Here is a 24998-nt window from a genome sequence, read left to right as displayed (position 1 = left end):
TGTGGCTTTTGTCACTGTAATATAAATCGAATTCGGGTCCTCGTAGGGCCGCAAACCCTACGTGGATTAGTGTACACCTATGGTAGACTGTGTGCTAGCGTACGGGCTGGCCGGTCTAGTGGCTTGGTTTGTGGCTACATTCCAAGTCATGTATTGGCAGATATGGTTGACGTCTATGGGAAAATGACTGGGTAGTCACTATTTTGAACAATGGAAAATATTTTGGGTGCCTCGGGCCTTTCTAAAGCTCAAACCTCGATGGTTACTTACGTATGGCATGATAACATATACTCTTATTTAAAATGTTTTTGGCATGAGCCACTGAGTATTTTTATAGTACTCAGCCCTGCATGTGTTTTCCCTATGTGCAGGTTGATGGTGTTGAGCAGAATTAATAATATACTATGGTTGTTTTGAAACTCCGAGTGTCGTTGTGTCTTCACACATGACTTCACTCTTCTCTTGGATGCTTCCGCTGTGATATTTTCTTTACTTATTCTTATTTAGCTATGAAACTGTTTGTTGGGATGTTTGAAAACTTATTATCTTTTGAATAAATGCTAAACCTTTAGTCTTTTTATTTATTAACTTAAATTCTTGGTCAGACTTTTATTGAAACCCTAGTCTTCTATGTCTGTTCATTAAGTCCTTTTAATCACGATCGCCCACTTTTATTAACCCTAAAGGGCGGTCGTGACATTTATCTTTTGAATTTTTCATTCTGAACATTTCAACTCGGATCACAATCAGTCCTACACTAATTGTTTCGTCTATATTTAACGGTCAACAGTGTTAAACCCGATTGTGACCAAATTAAATTATTAAATATGATTCTTTATTATTTTGAAATTGAAATATTATATTTTAAATTATTTATTCTAAATATATGAAATGAATATAAGATTAGGGTTCCATCCCTTCTTCTTAGCTTCTGATCCGGAGATTGAAGTCGACGACGTTGCAGATGGCTCACTTATTGAACGGCGCCGACGTTGACCGTTAAACAGTTAGTGTAGGACTGACTGTGATCCAAGTTGAAATGTTCAGGATGCAAAATTTCAAAAGATAAAGTCTACGACCAAAATCGTAAAATGGGCATATGTTCAGGACCAATTTTAGCTTTTACTCTTTTTACTATTAATAGTAATAAGGTTTCACATCTCAGTAACTCATTTTACTCACATTTTATTTAAAAGTAATAATGTATAAGTCGAACTCATATTTTGTTTCTACCACTTTTCTTAAGATTTCTTAAAACTTATGCAGCCAAGAAATGGGAGCAAATGACCGACTGAGGGAGTATGTTTTTATTATGGGCTTACTGAACGACGGTTACTTGCATATATGTTCATAGTCAATGAGTAAATAGGTCAAGATTTACTTCAAACTTGACATGTGTTATGGTAACATCATTTTCCGATTTGGTATGGATTCAACTATTCCCTTGGGCCGCTAATTATTAACCATAAAACATATTTTAGTGAATGGTGGTGTAGTGGATATATCAAGTTATGGCTACAAACCTGGGGATATTATTATCGTTAAGAATGAACAAAAATTAAGAACTCTAATTAAAAATTTTCTAGTTTTGAGATTCAAAATAAAGATTTGACATTAATCATTTCGTAAGTTGGTTACAGAAAATATAGATAATGACAACCACTATTCTTATTGATTTCAACTTGAGCAAAAGAAATTGACTCAAGTAACAAATAGACGAGCTTGACTCTCAACAACACACTCTGTTACTCACTCAGTCCTTGAGTTTTAATAGTATTTAACATTTGGGTAAATCTTTAGGTGGCGGCAAAATAGAGTGATTTGGAGCCTTTCCATTGTCCACTAAAAATGCCATTTTTAGGCCCCATGTGGTGTGTACCTCCAAATGGCAATGCATAAACCATACCCCTGCAAATATATAAATATTTAAGTCAGGGCTTTGATTATTGCTAGTCAAATAAATGCGATGACTTACCGGGATTATCTGCTCGAAATCTAATAGCTACCCATCCACCAGATGGAACTCCAATTGTGTTCCTCTCAACAGGATCAACCAGATTGAATTTGTGTGGATCTGTTTTGGCATTGAAATTGCCCAATCCCTTCCCTACCACGAAGAAATTGAATCCATGCAGATGAATGGGGTGGTTTTCAGGGGCAATGATGCCCGTGTCCTGCAAAACAACTTCAACGGTGGAGTTGTACGCCAGCCGATACACCTTTGTGCCACTGGTTGTGGCCATATTCGCCGGCGGACTGCCAGTGTAGTTGTAAGGTGTTGGCGGGTTTCCCGGGAAGTCGGCGGTGAAGATCCCCTTGATGTTGAAGACATGCGCCTGCAGCAGAGCGGTCGTGGGCATCACGAACGTCACATTGTTCACGCTCGCCACGACTCTGCTGCCGTTCCCTGCTTTGCAGGTCGGGCACGGGTTGAGCCCAAGCCCCACCGCGAAGAGCAGGGAGTGGTCCACCTTTTGTGGAACATTGGCCGGGAATTGCTTTGAATTCAGGCTCCGGAGGGAGTTGAAGAAGCTGTTGGCAACAGGGGTTGCGTTCCGTGCTGGCAGGGTGGTGAAGGTAGTGGGGGAAGAGGCTAGGGTGCCGGAGTAATGGAGCGTGGCGGTGGCCGTCATGTTGTCCACTGCCACGATGAGGGTGTCCATGAAGGGGGACGCCGCTACCATGTACTTTCCGGCCCCTTGATCGGCTGAGACGATCACGTTGGTTGTCTGCCCGGGGGCGATAAGGACGGTCTCTGTTTTGAAGGGTTTTACGTAGGTGGCGTCGACTTCGACCACCGTTAGTTTGTGGCCGGCGATTTTGAAGAAGAGTTCTTCGTTGAGTGCAGCGTTGATTAGGCGAAGCATGTAGGTTTTTCCGGGTGATACATTTAGTGAGAAACCACCTAAATTTTTTTTTTAAAACAATAGATAGTAGTAACATTAATTAAAGCGATATAGTAATTGTTAATATTGTTAATTAAAGTGATATAACCTGTTGCGGGGCAGTTTGAGACCGGGCCAGGATGACCGTTGATAGTGTGAGCGTCCGAGACGTTAGGGGCCAGGCCTGATTTCATGGCCTCATTGATGACGGCTTCAGTGTCGGATTTCCACCATTCCGCTGAAAAAACCGTCATCTTAGTTAGTTATGAACTTATACTAGTAATTACAAAAAGGCTTGTGTGTAATTATGTTACCTAAGACGACGACATGTTCGTGGTCGGGCTTAGGGAATGGGTAAGGGACCCCTCGTTTAGGCAAGATGACGATGGCGCCATGAACGGTGGACCTCAACCATAGAATGTGGGCGTGCCACAAAAGTGTGCCTCGCTGCCCAGTCACAGTGAAGTTGTACACATAGCTGTGACCGGGCTGGATCGGGCATTGTGTGATGTATGCAGGCCCATCAGCCCAGCCCGTTCGGAGTTGTCTAATTCCGTGCCTGCAACACAACCACCAATTAGTTTTCATTTCTTGCCAAAAAACAAAATGTTGTTGAATAGGTGTTTTGTACCAATGGATGGAAACGTTGTACTGGACTCGGTTGATGACTCGGACGAGCACGGTGTCGTCTTCCCTAGCGTAGAGTGTCGGGCCGGGAAAGTTTCCATTAACAGTGACGATGGATTTGGAAGAACATAGGCGAGATGTGTTCTTCATCATCACCTGCAGAATTAAATTTTGCAAATTGTGGGAGTTAGTTGTTTGCTTCTCAAGCGCTGCGTTGGAAATGTTGTCCCACCATCCATTTTGGTTGGTATTGTAGGAGTACTTCTTAATTACTAGTAAGGATAAAAAAGTAATGGGATTGAATAAAGATCTTAAGTAATGCATGGAAATTGTTGAAAATATCTATTGGATGAAATGAAGTAAGACAATTCAGATTCAGATTTTTTAAAAAGAAAGACATTAATCATGATGTAAGAAAACATGAAAACTCACATTGAACTGGTAGCGGCGAACAGCGCCCTCAACCATAAAAGGATACATGCATGCTACCACGATCAAAACACGAACCCAGAGATCCATCTTTTCTTTTTCGTTGATAAGAGAGAGAGATTAGAATGTAAAAGAAGAATGATGTTTTGCTATGCAGTTGATATGTCTGTTGCATTCAGAGATGACTTCCCAACGCAACATTTTATAGCTGATTAGTGCCAAAGCTGCTTGCTGCCCTAACGTCATTTTTCAAACGTTAGGTGAAACAATTAATTCTTCAAACATAAGCCTTCTTAGCCTAATCTGAGGTTTTTTAATTGTTACATAAAGTGCACATGCCTTAATTTTTATAGCTTTTTGCATCTAGTTTGTCGGGTAGTTTATTTTATTAATCTCTACTTTTTGGTACTATATTCTTATGATATGGATTAATTAAGAGTGATCTCAACATTCATTACATCACTTTTTTATATGCCAATTTGGGCACTAAGATCATCGGTTGCTTATTTAACTTTGTTTTTAGTTTTGTTGGAAAAGAATGTTAAATACTAAAGAGAGGAAATTAATTAAAATAATTATTGTTAAACCTTATTAATGTAAATGATAAAGGATTAGTCAAGTAGCGTGTTTTGCTCTCAGTTCTAGATTAGGTGGTCTATGTAGAGATTCAGTTGGTCAATTTTTGTGATGATTATTAATCTTTAACAACCAATATTAGGTGTATCTAAAACGAGTTCAAAATTATTAGCCAACTTATAGACGAAATGAAATGAATTAGGGAACATTGATGGATCGACAGATAAAAGTTTTGTTTGAATGGATGAAATTACCCATATATAGTTATTGTTGGAGTACTAATCCAGGAATCATGACTGATTTGAGTAATTTGCGTGTTAAATTTTGGGTATATGACCAAATTATCAAACATAATAGAGTACTTAGTATATGAGATCTGAAATTATTTTGACATATATATCCAATAGTATATTGTTATCTTTTTCCATTCCGGTTTTCGGTGAAAAAGACAAGCTTAACATGAGGCCATGAACTAAATAAATTGAAGTATAATAAATTACACTCCTCAGAAAGCAACGGTCATTTTTCAATATGTATACGTAATAATTCGTGGGTTTCCGTTGTCCGCTCCCTACCATAGAAATAGAATAATTAGAGATGACACGGTTTAATGCATAATTGGTAGTAATTGAGAAGGAGAAAAAATATTCTCTCCGTCCCATAAAGTTTGTCACACTACTGAACACGAGTTTTAAGAAATGTAATAAAAAGTGAATTGAAAAATTAGTGGAATGTGAATCCTACTTTTATATACTAGTTTTATAATAAAATATGAGTGGGGAAGAATTAGTGGAATATGAGGTCCACTACCAAAAATAGTAAAAAGTGAAATGTGACAAATTTTGTGAGACGTACGGAATGGAAAAATGTGACAAACTTCCAGGGACAGACGAGGTAGTTGAAATAATGTAGTGGATGGTGAAACCCATAAAGCTAAAGTAAAAACAAGGGGAGAAAATTATCACAAATGGATATGGACTATTTGTATGATACGGACAAAAAAGAAAAATTCGGCATATTTCTACGTGATGGAAGAGGTATAATATTTCACAATTCACATATACGTCATCCTTTACTCATACTATTCTAAAGTCTCAACATTAATTTCATCATCGTGTTTTACTAGCAACATTTCAATTATATATTAGTTTTATATATTTTCTCTATTTGTTTGTCTTTTAGATTTTGATATCCTACCTTCTTAGCAACATTCCAATTTGAACTCTTCTTAGTCTTTTGATGATTTGGTTTTTCTATTAGGAGACCTCAATGCATCTCTTTCTATTAACAACACGTGTTCCTTTAAACTAAAATGATATCTACAATCTATTTTATTTTTATTTTTATTTTTATGGGACGGATGGAGCATATAAAATTAGGACCACATTCTATTAACTTCTTCAATTCACTTTCCACTACATTTTTTAAAATTCGAGCTGAGTCAAACAAACTCAATTAATGGTGGACGAAGGGAGCATTGTGCATGATAATGCACGCATATATGATGGTGAGGTTTTGCACAAACCAAGAACGACCCGACGCTTTGAGCTTCTTTGATTCTCTCTCGGATCTGTCGGACAATTCCTATCATTTCCTCCACCGAGTCTGGTCCGAGTATCCTTCTCTCACCAACTTCATCCCAGTAAAGTGGTGATCTACACTTTTTCCCATAGCGTGCCTCATATGGGGCCATATCAAAAATTTCCTGGTAACTGTCGTTGTAGGCGAACTCTATAAGTGGAAGTACTGGCTCCCAGCTTACTCCACGGTCGAGCACTACAGCTCTTAACATATCTTCCAATGTCTGGATCGTCCTTTCGGACTGTCCGTCCGTCTGTGGATGGAACGCTGTGCTGAAATTTAGCTGAGTGCCTAACTCTCGCTGTAGGCTTATCCAAAATCTAGAAGTAAATTTTGAATCTCGATCTGAGGTGATCGTTACTGGGACACCATGTAAGCGTACGATCTCTCGCACGTAAATCTGTGCTAACTTGTCCGAACCGTGTGTGATACGAATTGGTATGAAGTGAGCACTTTTGGTGAGGCGATCGATAACTACTCAGATGGCTGTGTTTCCTCGCTGTGATTTTGGCAATCCTGTCACAAAATCCATTGCTATGTGCTCCCATTTCCATTCTGGAATCTCGAGAGGTTGTAGCTTTCCATAGGGTCGTTGATGCAAAGCCTTCACTTGCTGGCAAGCCAGGCATCTTTCTACAAACGACGCTATGCCTCTTTTCATGCCGTCCCACCAAAATTGCTTCTTCAAATCCTGATACATCTTCGTACCTCCAGGATGGGCAGTATATGGTGTTTCATGAGCTTCACTCATGATCTCATTTCTGAGTGCCTCCTCGTCGGGTACGCATAATCTCCCTTTGAAAGTGAGAGCATTATCCGCCTCTTCGCGGTAGTATTCCCCTTTTCCCGTCCTTACTCTGAGACGGATCTTTTCTAGAGCGTCATCGTCTTTCTGGGCTTCAACGATTCTGGCTCTTAAATCTGGTTCTATGACCAAGGTGGAAATTCTGCTGTCCACTGTCTCCGGGGCTCTTACTATTTCCAGTCGCATCTTGGCGAATTCCCGGATAAGCTCTTCCTCTTGTGTGAGGAAAGCAGCCACTTGAGGCGCAGTCTTTCTGCTCAAGGCATCTGCTACCACATTGGCTTTGCCTGGGTGGTAGTTTATACCACAGTCGTAGTCTTTGACTAGTCCCAGCCATCTGCGCTGTCTCATATTCAGATCCTCCTGCTCGAAAAAGTATTTGAGACTCTTATGATCTGTGAAGATCTCACATCGAACTCCATATAGGTGATGCCTCCAAATCTTCAAGGCGTGTACCACTGCTGCTAATTCCAAGTCGTGCGTCGGGTAGTTCAACTCGTGCGGCCTCAACTGGCGTGACGCAAATGCTATCACCTTACCCTTCTGCATCAGCACGCACCCGAGTCTGACCTTAGATGCATCTGTATACACCACATAATCAACCCCCCGCTTCTGGCACGGCTATAACTGGCACTGTGGTCAATTTTTTTTCTTAAGCAACTGGAACTTGCTTCGCATTCTGGGGTCCAGTTGACTTTAATTCATTTCTTGAGCTGTTGAGTCATTGGCCTCGCTATCCTAGAAAATCCTTTGATAAATCTCCGGTAGTACCCTGCTAGACCTAGGAAACTTCGAATTTCGTTGGGCGTCGCTGGTGACTGCCAACGTTGCACGGCTTCAACTTTAGCGGGGTCTACTCGGATCCCTTCTGCTGTCACTATGTGTCCAAGGAAATTCACTTCATTAAGCCAGAACTCACACTTGCTGAACTTAGCATGGAGTTTCTCGCCTCTTAACGTTTCTAAAGTGGCCCTCAAATGCATCCTCGGGCTCCTTCTCGTTCCTCGAGTAAATGGACACGTCATCTACAAAACTAGGACAACTTGTCCATCTGTGGGTGGGACACACAGTTCATTAGGTTCATGAACACGGCTGGGGCATTTGTAAGCCCAAAAGGCACTACTGTAAACTCGTACTGGTCATACCTGGTGCGAAATGCAGTCTTAGGTATACCGTTCTGTCGAACTCCCAGCTGGTGATAAATCAATCTCAAGTCCATCTTCGAGAACACACCACCTCCTCGCAGCTGGTCGAAGAGGTCGTCGATCCTCGGTAAAGGTACTTGTTCTTGAGGGTTAACTTGTTCAGCTCTCGATAGTCGATACACATTCGCAAAGTTTCATCCTTCATCTTCACGAAGAGTACTGGTGCGCCCAACAGCGATACACTGGGTCGGATGAAACCTAGGTCTACTTATTCTTGTAACTGGATCTTAAGTTTATCTTATTTCTTAAGCGCCGTTCTATATGGTGACTGAGATCTTATGACTGATTCGAGTCATCCATTAGACGTTTCATCTCGTCTGGCTGTTGAAACCATTCCTCGTTTTAGATTTCATCGTCAGTTGAGCTGCATATTAACCTCGTAACCTCTTGCTTAGCTGAGGTAGTCTACTCTCACTTCTTCCAAGATACTTTTGTGCCTACCGCGACTCTTTCGTCATGATCTAGCGCACACTCTGTTCTACTCGCGTTAATTCTTGAACACTGGGCCGGTGCATGTGGATGTGTTGGCTTCTTTCTCCCAACGCTATTGTCTCCATGCCCTTTTGGTTCGACTAAGCGATTCTTGGTGAGATAATCTAGCATGACTTTCCAACATGGTCTAGATCTCGTGTCTATAAAACTCTATCGACAGCTCCTTTCTGAGCCGTTTAATTTGGGGGTGGCATTTCATAGAGTACTTCTTCGCGTTTTATTGCTAGCGTCTTCCCTTGCTTTTATATTATAGAGCTCTACTTCGGTTCTCCTGCGATAACTCTTTACAGAAGAATTTCGATTTATCCTTTCATCGTAGGGATGGTGAGGGTAGCGATGCTATCACGCGTTCCTCTTTCCCGAATGTCTCTCCAGCTTTAGCTTTTCCTGGCCACCTCACAGACGAATCCCTTTTGCTGATGGGATTTGTTCCGTCAAACATAAACTACGAATACACTCGTACTTTCTCCATGGCTTTCATTACATGCCCATGATTGAGTCTTTGTTCTTGTGGCTTACTTATCTTACTCGGAGTAAGCATTTTGATCGTTCAAACTACCATATAGGTCTTTTACGTCTTCAGACATCATTTAATCCACAAATATTCCTTGATATTTCTCTACTCAAGGCTAGTTGCTTCTCTATACAACAAAATATTCGATCTTCCACCTGCTGGTCACAAGCGGTACGTAGATTCGAAGTATTTAACGCTTTGCTGTCGGTTTATGCGACGCTTCTGGTTGGTGCATCATTTCCTGCACGTGTTTCCATGGGGACGTATTTATTATGCGTATCTGAAAGAAATTGAGACCATGCCTTTTTCTGCTAGCCTCGTATCAATAACTCGATGATTAATCTAATAGTCTTAACTTGGATTATTATTCACACAAGAGAGTATGACTGAAAGTTTGAAGGGCTACTGAATACCCAACTGGACTAGAATAACATCTCTTGTTCAACTTATATGAATTTTTTTTTGTCGATAATCGACCTTGAAGGTAAGTATTGAGTTCATTCAAAGAACTACGTAGTTCAACTGGTTCCAGGCAAACTCATAGAAGCTGAGGCTCACCCCTGGTGGGAGCTAGAAATAATCATGAGATAGGTCATGAAAACTGGATGGAAATGAATTAACTGTAAATTCCCATAGTAAGCTGCAAACTAGGACAATACAATTGTCCAATGAAACTGAAAGGATCTGGGCATCAAGGACAGTGGTTCAAACATGTCATCGCCTAAGATGATCAACCACGAAAATTTATAAACGTAGGCGATTGCAATGAAGGAACATTGATCATGTTTCAAAGGCATCTTGATATGGAATAACAAAATCACATCAATGATTTCATAGGTTCATTAAGGCAACGCACTGAAATGAACTATCCAGAAAAAATCAGCTAGGGCAAGCTCATTAGGGAAAGGTGCAATATGCTTGCCTTAACTTCGAGCTGCAGAAAAATTCCGAGACTAGGAATAATACATGTGCTGGAATCGAGGTCGAAAAATTTTCACCTTTGTAGGATCTCAAAATAGGGAGGTAAAAAGTTCCAGCACCACATGAAATTCCCTGAGGAAAATGTTTAACTGTCTTGATCACTCTGGGGATCACAACGTAAGCATCGTAAGAATGAAATTTCATTGCATAGGTCCAAGAAATCGAGATATAAATCTCCAATATTGGGGCTCAAAGGAGACAACAACAAATAACGATGCTTGAAACATAAAGGTATCCAAAATTTGGGAACTGAAACTGAGTCGCCGCTTTCCTGAAGAGAATGAAAGTGGCGTACTACTTGCAGAACGTGAGTCAATCAAAGGTCTTAATAGCCGACAGGACATCGTTGTCCCGGAGGTTCAAAGAATGTCTGAGGAATACGCTCATTCCGAAGATCATGGATATGAACAACTGTAGAATTTAGGGTTTACGACTGGAGCTTAAACAGTCAAAACTTTACTCTTTATGTACGATGAGTCAAAAAGGACTGCAGTCCATAAGCTGGAAGTGAGTCAAACCTCGCATAGAGAAATGAATACTGGCATGTTACTTGTGAGTCAAACTAAAGTCTGAATAGACGGGGGTACCGTGCTCTGGGAGGACTCTTAGAAAGAATTTCACTGGGATCCAAGTAAGTACTATTGATTATATTCATCGGTTCTAGTTATGTGACACTTCTTTGTTTGTTCTTGTGGAGTTCTGACATGATAAACGCGTTCTAGGAAACCATACATTTCAAGATGGGGTTTCTCGTGCTATTAAACTGATAACTGCAGCTGGAGGTCATACTTTCATATCGTTCTTGATAACTTAGAACGCCGATTCTGGTAAAACATCACATTCTCCATCGTGCTTCGTAGCACGCTATAAGTATCGCTTCTGGATCACGTAGCCACTTGGGCTTGTTACGCCACATTAGATCACTTTACTAGATCGCGGGTACGATCTCTTTCCGTGTAGGGATGCATCTCCCGAACAAGCTGGAAGGTAAACTATTTTCGTTATAACTTGGTCTTTGTAAAGACATTGGGAACTTCTTGGTTCATCGTCTAGTATACATATATATATGTATACTATCTGTGTGCTTAAAAGAATGGACTTCCTTTAATTGCTGTCCATAAGTAGTACAATAGTACTTTTTGGCTCGTCTTTTCTTTCTCATAATTCCTTTGGAATTTGAAGCTTGCCCAAACTGATGGGTTTTAGTTGGTCTCGTCGCCCTGGAAGGCGGTAACAAATTCTTATTCTGCTAGTACTTGATCCTGAAAGTCTCACCTAAGGTACTTTTCTAAAGCACTCTAGGTTCACATACATAGTCCCCATGACATCTATACATTCATGTCAAGCTCTTTAAACATAAATCACAGATACATTAAGCATATCTCATGCAAAGTATCAGCTATCACGTTGCATCTTGCAAAAATCTCAATTAAACATTTTCGTTCCCATAAAGGGCTGTGAAAATTCTTTCCTTTTTCTGAAAATCTCAAAATTTTCATTTTCTTTCTTTAAAATTTTCTTTTCTGGACGAGCGGGCGTCGACCCCTGTTTCTGCTGCAGTTGATCGTGTCGAGCTGAGGTGTTGGGATCTTGTACTTAACATTCTGTTCACTTTCTAGCCTAGTACTATCTTTTCTGGACTGAGGCTTAGAAGGAAGGTTCTTGGGTCAGAGCGAAAGAAAAGTGCTCTGATACCACTCTGTCACGACCACATCTCCCTAGTCAAAGAAAGTGTAGCTTTACCGCGACTAAAACATACTGAAACTGTCTCAACTCATCATAAGATGCTTAAATCAAAAGAAACATTGTCTGAAGTGTGTTGAGGGTACAAATCATGCTGAAACAGAGTAGTTATGAGAAATTGTCTTTGTTAAATGAATGTTCTGAATTTGCGCAACGGAAGAGTACCAAGACAGATGTAGTATGTATGAAGACACACTACACCCGCTACCTTCCTACTTATTTGGTCTTCTGTCCCAACACCTCCTCTGCCTCGATCGATCAATCTGCACATTAAGGAAAACAATATGCAGGGCTGAGTATTTTATATACCCAGTGGCTTATGCCGAAAACTGTTTTCTTTTAGTTGTCAGCCAAGCTGAGTGAACACGGGGTTTTTCTGAAAATAAGTCCCGGTCACTAAAATCTGTTATTTCTTTCTGAAATAGACTGCAGTCTTTTAACTTTCTGATGATATACCATATCAAGCTGTGTGAATCGGGAATGTGGCCACATTCCACGATCACTGGGCCGGCCAACCTGGCGCTAGCTCACGACCCACGGACCGGCCAACCTAGCGCTAGCTCACGGTCCCTACGTGTACACTAGTCCGAGTAGGATTTACTGACCTACTGGGACCCGAATTCGATTTAACCATGAATGGCAATCACAAAATAAAATATGGCATGACAACTCATTCAAATATTCACACTTATTCTCATAGAGTTCTGTAAATAAAAAGGAAAGAAGCTCACACCTCAATTGCTTAACTCTTGCAAAATAGGTGCTTCCCGGTTCTGAGATTATGCGTCGAGCGACGACGTTCCTTTACAAAAATTCGTATATTTGAATTAGGCTTAAAAAAATTACTGATTTGCATGAATGCATGCCTAAGCGTGCTCCTTTATTATTTTATTTCCTTTCTTCTAAAATTAGGAAATCTTAATTCTTAATTAAATCTGCGATTTAATTTATTCGGAAACTGGCCGAAAACTATTTCCCGCATTAATTTAAATATCTTAAAATACTTTCCGGGCTAAGAGTTCGCTTAATTATTTATTGGCTTTTATTTTATCACGGCGAACATTCTTTTCATTTTCTTCCGTAGCTTAGGAAATTAATTCCATTAACTCTTGGAAATAATCTTAAGAAAATGGCTCCAACCCAAAATAATGGTCCTACTAAATAATTTCTCAGGCCCAGTTAGAAATTATTAATCTGGCCCAGAAAGTATCCTTCGGCCCACTTCTCTTTTCTTTTATTCTTTTCTAAAAGAGGCCCAAAAGATGAATAGTGGAAAGGCCCAAAGACTCCCTTCACATTAAATCTAGCCCAACTTAAATAATTTCTGGCCCAAAAAAAAAAAAACATACTCCCTTCCTCAATCAGCTGATTCCATCGGCTTTTCCCCATTCTTCATTTCCTCCTTTCTCCAAAATTAAAACCCCAAATTGAGAAAGCCCTAGTTTCTTCGACGTCCGCTCCCTCCGCGAAGCTCCAGCTCCGGCGGAGGTCCGATGACGCGCGACGCGTTGTCTCACCCTCGCTCATCCCTGCAAGGGCGAACTCTCTCCCTGATTTGGGAATATCCTCGCCGCGTCGGTCCCTTCCAACCACGGCGAGTCTTGCCGTGCTCCCATCCATCGGCTCCGTCTCGTTCTCGCCAGTGAAGGGAAGTGGCGACCCTCCGCGCTCCTCCGTTCCTCGGCGGGATCACCATCGATTCACCCTCCGTCGCGTCGAGGCAGCAGTCCCTCGTCGGTGCTGTCCCCCCTTCCCGCGAGCTCGTCGAGCCGCCACCGTCGAGGGCCAGTGGGGAGGCATCCAGCTTCGCGAGGCTTACGCCGTCGCTGTTCGCAGGGGTTAGGCTGAACACGGTAGGGTCCGTTGCCGTTACTGTATGCCGGGATCGCCTGCTGTCTCGGCTCGCCACCGCTCTTGACACCCCGCCGTCGGGTCGCTGCCTCTCGTCTAGCGTTTCCGCCTCTGGCAGCACGGCACCTCGGCCAGAGCCATTCTCCCTCCAAAGCTAAGTTTCTTGTTTAAATCTTTCTAGTGTTGTTAAGTGAAGCTGGCGAAAAAGATACTGTGACTTGAGCATTAGGGGATTTTCTTACATTCTGCTATGATTGATTTGATTTCATGGAGGGGTTGAGCCAGTGGTAGCCGTTTCTATGTTACTGATTATGTTCTGATGTGGGGTTCTAAGGCATACTCCTATGTTCTTGAGCTCATGTGTTCCTAAGTTCTCATTCTTGGCTATCTACTGTGTACTACATGATGCTAGTATGGTTTGGAGGATTTACCTCTTGTGATTGCTGAGTGAGGCTGCTCTTACTCTTGCTCGATTCCTTCCGCTTTCTCTCGGTTCTCCCTCCCTCTCTTTAGCTTGTTACTTTGCTACTAAGTGGAAGGTGTTGTGGTGTGGTATAGTAACCGAGGGGCTTAGAATGTGTATATAAACACATATCTTGTAACTGAAAGCTGCAGAGGCTGAGTGTTGGCTGACCTTGCAGCATCCTTTAACTGATTTTGGTGTTTTGTGCTGTCTTGTACTCTGATTCATTCATGAATTTTGTCTTCTTTTGCAGAGTATTAGCTGGAGGGGAGCCTGCTGGCTGGAGTTTGCCTCTTTCGATCCAACACTCACTCACATTTCTGAAAGGTATTGTTTCCCCTTCCCTTTCTTAATACACTTCTCTTGTTGTCTCTGTAAACAATTGAGGAGATCTAACGGCTGTTGAAACGAGTTGTCATAACAGCCGAGCTCTTCTTCATGTTTTGATCTTTCTCTCCAGATCACGGAGTTGCCGAGCTTGGTGCCGAACTGCCGAGCTTGGTACCGAACTGCTGAGCTCCCTGCCGAACTGCCGAGCTTGGTGGCGAACTGCTGAGCTTGGTGCCGAGCTATCACAATCCACCAACAGTCTCTATTCATGCAACTAGTTCTCTTTCGTGCGCTTTGGCAGGAGTTGCGACTGGCCAACGAGGTTGTCTTCCCTCGTGGTCTCGCCCTCCCGGCTCGTTTGAAAAATCTGGGGCCGAGACGGCCCGATGACGAAGGCCAAAGTAGCCCTTAGAGATTTCTAAATGTAGTAGTGTAGCTCGACTTTTATTTTCATTGTCAAAGATTGTAATTTAGTTTGAGATTCTGAAAATTGTAATTGTACCCTTTTTCAAGAAATAAAAATACTCTTTCATTTGTCAATAAAAGTTCTAGTATTTTATTTCATAACTCCCGAGAAATCTAAGTCTCGGCTATTACAGCTGGTTAGGATGGACCAGCTGGGATATCCTAACTTCCGTTTCCGACGTAGAGATGTGGGTTGATCCAGCTTCTTTGGTGGCTGGTTTTGATAATTTTTCGTTTCTCCCTCATATATATATAGTCAGTTTTTTCCACTTGATAGTACGGAGGATCTCGACTTGTGGGACCTTTACTTGGCTTCTTCATGTTCTTGTTTAGATCCTAGTCACTTTTGGGCTAAGATCATATTGTTAGAACATTTTATCTTGATATTATTTACGGGTTGGAGGTCTGCCTAAACCTCCCGCCCACAAAGGGCGTTCTTGATTTAAAAAAAAACAGTAGTGCATATAGATTTGTTGTTCACAAGTCTGAAATATCGACTATAACAGTAGGAACATCAATCGAATCAAGGAATATCATATTTCTAGAAAATACATTTCCTTGCAAAGACAAAGAATAGGTCACAACCAATTCTGAAACGAGAATTGAAGACGAAGTCATTAGTTCTAAATTAGTGGATGAAGAACCTCAATCGAGAAAGCGAGCAAGGCCTGATCCAAGTGATGCAGTACTAAGATGTGGTAGTAGGGTCAGAACGCCAAAAAGATTTGGTCCTGACTACATTGCTTTTATGTTGGATGAAGAACCAACATCAATAAAAGTAGCCTTTGCTAGCCCAGACGAGTTACATTGAAGAGAAGCTGTTCAAAGCGAAATTAACTCAATTTTGCTAAACCACACTTGGGTGTTAGTTGATCTACCTGAAGGTGCTAAACCTTTAGGGTGCAAATGGGTACTTAAAAGGAAATTTAAGGCCAATGGAACAGTGGATAAATATAAAGCCCGACTGGTGGTAAATGGTTTTAAACAAAAGGAATGACATGACTTCTTCGATACCTATTCACCTGAAACGAGGATTACATCTATCCGAGTGCTTCTCGCGATTGCTGCACTGCACAATCTTGAGATTCATCAAATGGATGTAAAGACTACGTTTCTAAATGGTAAATTAGAAGATAAAACCTATATGGAACAACCCGAAGGGTTTGTAGTACCTGGACAAGAGAAAAAGGTATGCAAACTGGTAAAGTCCCTATATGGATTGAAACAAGCGCTATTGCAATGGCACTTGAATTGATAATGTAATGTTATCAAATGGGTTTAAAATCAACGAATGCGATAAATGTGTCTATATTAAGAGCACTGACAACAGATATGTTATAGTGTGTCTTTACGTTGATGACATGTTAATCATGGGTATTAACACTCAAGTGATTAACGAGACGAAAGTCATGTTAAAGAGAAACTTTAACATGAAAGACATGGGTCTAGCCGATGTAATTCTTGGAATGAAAATTCTAAGAACATCTGATGGAATCGTCTTAACACAATCTAATTATGTTGAGAAAATATTAAAAAAATTCAGTGCCTATGATGGCGCGCCGGTTAAGACTCCAATTGAACTCGACGTTCACTTGAGCAAAAACAAAGGCGAACCTGTTGCACAAGAAGAATATGCACGGGTCATTGGGTGCATTATGTATTTGACTAATTGCACTCGACCTGACATTGCTTGTGTCATGAACAAGTTGAGTCGTTGCACGAGTAATCCAAGCAAAGAGCATTGGAGAGCACTAGTAAGGGTTTTGAGATACTTAAAACATACACTAAATATTCCATGTTGGTCTAAGCCAGTGCCTCCAATGTTGATTCACTGTGATAGCCTAGCTGCTATTGGAAGGGCAAATAATGGCTTCTACAACGGTAAGTCTCGACATATTCGTCGACGACATAATACCGTGAGACATTTGATCACAACATGGGTGATTACAATTGACTATGTGAAGTCATTAGATAATTTAGCGGATCTGCTAACCAAAGATTAAACCGTGATCAAATAAACTAATTGCTAGAGGGAATGTGTTTGAAATCCACAAACTAAAGAATTTTCATAGTGGTAACCCAACCATGATGACTGGAGATCCCAAGAACTCGGTTCAACGGGAAAACTAAGCTATGAGAGTTTGTGTGAAACACTCATCTATATCTATTCCCTATAGAGCAACAGAGTATTGAAAAACTTGCCTAGTGGTGAGGCTAAGTCTATGACTTAATGATTCCTAAGGATCTCGATGAGATTGAGTTCTCAAGGAGACCGAGTAGGACAAGATACTCGACTAGGAATCACCTATGTAAGTGTGAAGTGTGGCCGCTTTGTATAACACACTTATGAATCAAAAGTGGTGTCCAAGGCCGCAAAGGTCACAAAACGTTAGAACGGATGAGGTTGAGGTGTTTAAGTGTTAAGACCATTGTCTCGGTGCACGTCGTGGAGGAATAGTTCAAAGCATCGAGCTACTAGGCAGCCTCTGTATCAGATGGTGTTGACTATGCAGAGTTGAAGGCCAACAACTACCTATCCTTATGCTTAAATACCTCTCAAGGGTTGAGCTTGTGTCTGCATACATATGCATTTGGCTATTTCCACTCATGTGGGGGATTGTTGGAATCTTATGCCCGGTCAAAGGATTTTGACCAAGAATAATTTCAACGAGACATTTAATTTTGTGAAATTAAATGATATAACGTCGATCTACGTTCGGAGTATATGACCGTGGTATATTCAGTTTCTCAAATCCGATTCCCGGTGAGTGAGAAATATTGGATTAACTAAGAGAGTTAATTATCTCACATTGAAAGTAACAACCTTATTAAACAAGTATTTAATAAGAAGGATTATTACATAGTGGACTAAGATGGGCTATAGATCTCACACGCGCGCGCCGCCCGCATGCCGCGAGCCTCGAGCCTGTGTCCTTGGACTTGGACTTGGACTTGGATCATGGCAATTGGTCTTTGAGTGGTCGTGGGGCTCGGTGATTGGGTTCAACCCGAGGCTGGTCTAGTTCTTTTTAGACCACCACCGTTTCCACGATGAACGGTAAAGCCAACGTGGCTGATGATAGGCTAGCCATTCCATGCATTTGAACACACCAATTCACAAGCATTTTGCATCATAAGTTCTCTCCCTCTCCTGCATTATTTTTCTGTCGAAAGCTCTGCCCCTCCTCCATCCAATTCGTCGGAGCTCTGCTGAAAGCGGTGCTGCTTCATTAGAGACGTAGTCATTTTATCTTTGGGGACTACCGGGGCGTATCTCGTCTTGCGGAAAGAGGACTCCTCGACTCGGCTAATATTGTTCACGGTTTACTGTTTCTTTTCCGTTGTAATTTCGTTTCAGTTTTTTCATTATGTATTCCTCATTTTGGGTTGTATTACGCCCGGCTTTTATCTCTTCTAATCCAGGAACCAACAATACTTATTTAATAGCTCAAGTAATAATTTACTAAAAGATTATTCATACGAAGGCAACCAATAGTATCCAAATTATATCAATTAATACCTAGATCATAAGCTGTTATACACGTCAAACTGAGAGATCATCATACGCTTAAAATGGTGACGTTCCCAGTGTCACTCAAATAAATTAATAATTAATTCAACATGAAAATTATGTCCTCAGTAAGTGCCAAAATTGAAGCTTCGGCCTCATGATTTTGATGAAGATAAATTGTACATAAAGTGAGGCTTGCAAGACAAATCAAAAATCACCAACTCTGTTTCAATCAATAGGAAATTAATTTAATCCACTCAGGGCTGAAATGGAATTAAAAATATGTCAGGTAATTGACTGAATTGTGATGAGATCTAATATGAAGATAATGTTGATGAAGATACTTTCCAATAGAAAAGTAGTCGACTATGACATACTCCTCCATCCCGTTCTAAGCAGTGCATTACTTTTCAACGCAAAATTTTATATAGTTGTTTTGTGAATTAAGTGGAGAGAATAAAGTGAATTAGAAAAAAAAATAAAAAGAGTGTCATTTCTATTTTTAGAAATATATCATTTGGCGTGAGACATCTCAAAAAGAAAAATACTCCAAGATACTCGAGCAAAGAGCTGAAGCTGGAACTCCCCTAAAAAAGGGTCTCTTGATTGATGGCTTCGATAAAACTTCAAATACATTGTGGCCACAAAAGCTGCAAAGAGGTGCTCGCTTGCTTTTTTGTGGTGTTTTCCGGTTCGTTTTTCTTGCCTTCTCTCTGTTTTTATGTGCTGCTCTTTCCTCTTGTCCTTGTGTGTTGCTTGGGTGTGCGTTTACAGGGACCTCTTTGTTTTGGTAGAGTTTTTCCTTTTGTAGGGTTTAGCCCTTGTTTTGCTTGTCTTTGTTAGTTTGGTTTGTTGCAGGACTTTTCTGTTGTACTCTTTGGCTCGCCACTGTTTTGACTTGAGCATTTTAGCTTTCAAAAAAAATTCTCAAAAAGAAAAATGATTCACTTAGAGTGGAATGAAGGGAGTATAATTTAATGTGATGAATGAAAAAGAATAGTTGCTAATAATTCTGTCTATGTATCTTAGGCTTAAAACAATTGAGAATTATGCGAAAGATCCATCACAACTAAGATTTATACTTACCACATTAATTATTTATTCGAAGATATTTAAGCTTTAGCACAAATTGCATTTTTTAAGCCTAAATCAAGTTTGATTTTTAATTTAAGAGTATTGGAATACTTCATTTTTTATATGATTAAAGAGATGCTATAAATCAATAAGAAGAACTATTACATTTCTTACGGTAATTTTAAGTGGTGGTAACTAGTTAAAAATGTATTTATCCCACTAATATATTTTGAGAAATGCAATTAAAGAAAATAATAGATACCTTACATCACATTAAATTTATATTTATATGCATTAATGTGAATTATAAAACTATAAACGATTTCAATTATATCTAAGAAATAGATCTTGCATGTCATTTTAGTTTATAGTTTTCTATTTCAATGAAGACTATCGATTTCAATTATAAACTAAGAAACACGTGTTGTTAATAGAAAGATATGCATTGAAGTCTTCTAATAGAAAATCAAATTATCGAAAGATGAGAAGAGTTCAAATTGGAATGTTGCTAAAAAGGTAGGATATCAGAATCTAAAACAAATAGAGAAAATATATAGAACTGATATACTCCCCATGAATAAGAGTCTCATTTTTCTATTTTGATCCGTCCATAAATAGGAGTCTTGGTTCATAATTACAATAAATGCTAAAGAGGCTCCACATACCACTAATTCATTCTACCCACATATCATTTAAAACTAATACTATATACAAGTGAGAATTATATTCCATTAACTTTTTTCCACCCACTTTTCTTAATATATTTTTAAACTCGTGCCGGAAAGAAATGAGACCCATATTAGTGAACAGAGAGTATAATTGAAATGTTGCTAGTAAAGATGATGAAATTAATGTTGAGACTTTTGAATAGTACGCGTGAGGGGATACCTCAACCATCTCCTACTCTAGTACCTACTACACCAATGAAATAATGCTATATGTAGGCATGCACAAACCGACCCGGCCCGGCGGTTAACCGGTGGTTCGGAACCGCCGGTTCATGAACCGGAACCGGGCCCGGAACCGGCGGGTCGAACCGGCAGAAGGGTCGCAGGGTCGGAAGGGCCGGTTCAGGTTCGGCAATATATTGAACCTGAACAGGCGGTTCAAAACCGGCGGTTCGGCGGTTCGAACTGCCGGTTCAAAGGGTCGAACGGCATAGGGTTCGTAGGGGTTCAAAGTAGGGATTGGTATGAACCGGCGGTTCGCCGGTTTTGGGCGAAAACCGCCGGTTTTGGACGAAAACCGCCGGTTTGAACCGGCGGTTCCGACCGGTTTCCGCCGGTTCCGGAAGCTTTTCAGGCGTAGGGGCTAGGTGAGGTCAGAAACCGGCGGTTTGTGTCGGAAAACCGTGGACCAACCCGCCGGTTTTGTGGTTGAACCGCCGGTTCAGGCAGTAAACCGGCGGTTCGGCCGAAAATTTGAAAATTTGAAATTTGAATTTTTTTTTTATTTCTTCCAATTTTACTCCTATAAATACCCCACTTCTCCTTCATATTTCCTTACCCCATTCTTGTGTTAACAAGGATTTCATTCTCAATCTCCATTTCTCTATTCTCTCCTCATTCTCTCTAATTGCGCAAGTTTAATTCTACACTTTCTGCTCACTACTATATTTGTTGTGCTCATAATTTACCACTTCTTTTATACTTTATACATATTTCATTCCAAGTCAATATTACTTTTCATTTATCAATATATTCAATATATCTTCTTCTCGTGGTGGATCGGGACGTGGTGATCGGGGCAAGGGAATAGCCCAAGATCAAAGCACTACGCGTCCCTCAAAATCTCGACGACCTAGTCGTCGAGATGTTATGGAAGAGGTTTCCCGATTGGCAGCCGAACGCATGCAAGTAAGTAATGAAAAATTTGTTTTCCAATTCACATGCACAAAATTTCATTAATTTTTTTTTTTGCGTTCATACTTTTAACTTCTACGTACATAATATTTGTAGATGGAAGAAGATCATAGGACCGCCATGCTACTTGCTGAAATGCAACAGGGTGGGGGTAGGGGAGGTCGTTCCCAACAAGATGAGGAGTTCGACGTTACTATATCGTCGGACTCGGACAACAACGAGGATAGATCGCATTCTCGTATTCCTTCTAGCACCGGCGGAAATGAGGAGATGCCTCCCCCTGCACCCACTAACACGGCAAAAGCTTTGAAATCGGACATTTTTATCAAACACTACAAGAAGGTGGCGGTGGTGATTCCAAGTTCTCACGATCCGAACTCTCAAGAAGAGACTTCGGACTTTCATGTTTACTGCAACTATTGCGATAAAGTGTACAATTGGTCCGCCGGTGGTGGATATGGCACCCTCCGTCGCCATTTAGTGGCAAAGCATCCGGTAGAATGCGGCACTGCCTCTACCCAAAGCCAACTAAACTTCCAACCCGCCGGCTCGGGTTCGTCAGGTGCGCCTCTATTTAAATATGATAAAAAGAATTTTGATGATACAATGACTAGATGGGCGGCTATGAAGCATATGCCCTTTAATGTTTTTGATGACAAAAGTTTTGAGGTTACTATGCAAAGTGGGTTGAATGTAGCAATCAAAAGAATAGGTCGAATGACCGTGCAACGATCTACCGTTAGGCAGTGCTTGGAGAAAAAGGTAGAATTATCACGTTATTTAGTTAACATGGGCCACAGGGTGAACATTTGCTCAGATGTTTGGACGGATTGTTTTAACCGTCATTCATACATGGGTATTACGGTTCACTTTGTGGACAACAGTTGGACTTTGAACAAGCGTTTAATTGGTTTTAGAGAATTTGAAAGTCCACACACTGCACCCGAAATTGCTTCTTTGATTATACAAGTGTTGAATGAGTTTCAGTTATGCAACAAGATATTTTCTATTGGTTTTGATAATGCAACTGCCAACACCGCAAGTATTGCCGATTTGATTGCGGCTTGTACACCGGTAATTGGAGGTAAGTATTTTCATCAAAGATGCATTTGCCATATTTTAAATTTATGTGTACAGGATGCGCTTGAATTATGGCAAAAGCATGTCTCTCCTATTAGAAATGCAGTTAGATTAATCCATCAAAAGCCAGCTATTGGCAAAGCATGGAAGAAATATTGCCATCAAAAGAATGTCAGGTACACGAATTTTACAATGGATGTGTCTCATAGATGGAATTCGACATATGATTGTCTGAATTCTACCTTGACACATAAAGATGCTTTATGTGATTTTTATAGAACTAACCCCTACCGTGATTTATATCTTTCGCATAGTTGTTGGGATAACAATTTGGCTTTATTTAAATTGTTCAAATATTTCAAAAATGCTACTGTTGAATTGTCGGGTGTTTATTATTGCACTGTTGTCTGTGTTTTGGAGCATTGCATGTACATATCCCTTGGTTTTAAAACTGCAATGAAAAATGCTTCCTCTTCTCCCGAGTTAATGTGCGTTTTGTATTATATGATTGAAAAATTGCTCAAGTATTTCAGTGAGATTCCTAACGTGTTTTTTATTGCAAAGGTATTGGATCCAAAATGGAAATTAGCAGGTACCTCTAGAATTTTAGATTTTTATTATAACAATTTGAGTTCAATTGATCTTGGTCCCCTTCAAGCAATCCAATCGGATACCAGTGACGAATTTGGAGTCGACCTCTCAGAAACCTTTCAAATAAACCTCCCGGACCGGTCAGTTGTGCAACAAAACCTCGAGTATAACTTGCGCTCTCTCTACACCGAATATGAAACCAAGTATAACACCACTCACCAAGTCAGAAGACCACCTCCTCCACAACATAACTATGGCTTTGCATTTCAAGCCGATTATGATGACCCCGACGCGCAATCCCAACTAGCCGACCTATACAACTACAGCACCGGCGGAAGGTCCTCAGGTATGGTCAGTGAATTAGATTTATATTTTGAATCACTCCTTTCCTTTGGTGATGAAGGTCCTACTCCTCCCGCCCAAATCGACGTCCTCGATTGGTGGGGAACCCACGACAAAGATTTTCCATCCTTGCTTCAATGGCCAAGGAGATTTTTTCTGTTCCGGCTTCCACCGTCGCCGTCGAGTCCGCTTTTAGTGTTGGCTCGCGCGTTTTGGATGAATCAAGAAGTAAGCTCTCGGCGAAAAATATGGAACCCGTGATGTTACTTGATGATTGGGCCAAAGCTGACGTCCGAGAACAAGAAAATGATTGGAATGATCGTCAAGAGGGATCACAAGATGAATTCACCGGGGATGAAGATTAGGCCAACCGTCAACCGCCGCCGGCCAAGCCAAATAGGTAAGTAAGGTAAGAGAACTACGTGGACTTTGATTCCCTAATGCAAATGAGCAATTGGGATACGTAGGCACTTCAACTTAAATTTTTTAATTTAAGTTGAGCTCAAGTCCTTTTTCTTTTATTTCTTTTTTTTCCCATTAATTCCTACTTTAAAAATATGCAAATACAATTACATAATTGTATTTGTATATACTCTAGTCGATGAAGTATATTTCTCTATACGGCTAAATGAGGGAAACTTTTGACAATTCTACTATAATTGTTGATTGTTAGACGAAACTCAACATTTAAAGTTGAATTGCTAAAGGTGTCCTTAATTTAGTTATGTAGAAAGATCTTCTTCGCCGGTTAAGAGTATATATATATAATACACTTATACGTTTAAGAACTTCAACGTCATTTCTTGTCATTTGTAATTAGTTCTTCACTAGTAGTCTCATTTGTATTTAAATTTTGTTTAAGACTTCAAGACCGCCATATGTTTTCAATTTGTAATTGTTGTAACTTGTAACGTGTAATTTGTAAACATGCAATTTCAATAAAATTGCAATTTAGCCGTATTTTTTTCAATTTTATTTACTCACATTGCATACAAAAACAAACTTGAAAAGTGTAATTTAATTTGATTAAAATTGAAAAGTTGAAAAATGCAAAAAATAAAAAATAAAAATTCGTCGAACCGCCGAACCAGCCCGGAACCGGCGGTTTTGAACCGCCGCGTAACCCGCCGGTTTTTTGAACCGGAACCGGAACTGCCGGGAGCTAGGCGGGCCGGTTCAGGTTCGGCAATTTCTCGACCCTTGAACCGCCGGTTCGGGCCCGGAACCGGCGGTTTACGACCCTTGTGCATGCCTAGCTATATGGATACTCTTTAAATAATAATAAAATAAAAAACAAAAGTTTTAAATATCATAATAATCTCCTCATACACCAATATTTTGTTGGCATGTAAATATTCTTTAAAAATAGAAAATAAAAGAGTAAAACATAAAGCCATTCAGTTTATTAAATTCCCAAGTCCCGTTCAAAACGTGAAGAGCTTCACGCCTGAACCCTAATTCTCCAAGTTCAAACAAAAAGGATCTCCAAGTTTAAACTTTTCCAATTCCCATTCATTTTTCTTGAACTTCTTTTGTCCGGATAAGGTTAGCTCCAGTGAATTTATGTTCACTATTATATGGAATATTTTTA

General features: G+C 40.4%; 1 protein-coding gene across 1 annotated transcript; it reads right to left on the bottom strand.

The window, feature by feature from the left end:
* Nucleotides 1-1586: 1586 nt before the first annotated feature.
* On the bottom strand, nucleotides 1587-4108 carry LOC121797302 (laccase-4-like). Its single transcript, XM_042196054.1, has 6 exons — nucleotides 3945-4108; nucleotides 3517-3668; nucleotides 3200-3444; nucleotides 2995-3123; nucleotides 1976-2905; nucleotides 1587-1908 (listed from the first exon to the last, which is right to left on the bottom strand). The coding sequence occupies exons 1-6, from the start codon at nucleotides 4029-4031 to the stop codon at nucleotides 1778-1780; spliced, it is 1674 nt and encodes a 557-aa protein (XP_042051988.1). The 5' UTR covers nucleotides 4032-4108; the 3' UTR covers nucleotides 1587-1777.
* Nucleotides 4109-24998: the final 20890 nt, after the last annotated feature.

The sequence above is a fragment of the Salvia splendens genome, chromosome 3, assembly GCF_004379255.2.
Source record: "Salvia splendens isolate huo1 chromosome 3, SspV2, whole genome shotgun sequence".
Lineage (NCBI taxonomy): Eukaryota > Viridiplantae > Streptophyta > Magnoliopsida > Lamiales > Lamiaceae > Salvia > Salvia splendens.
This window is presented reverse-complemented; position numbering and strand designations above follow the sequence as displayed.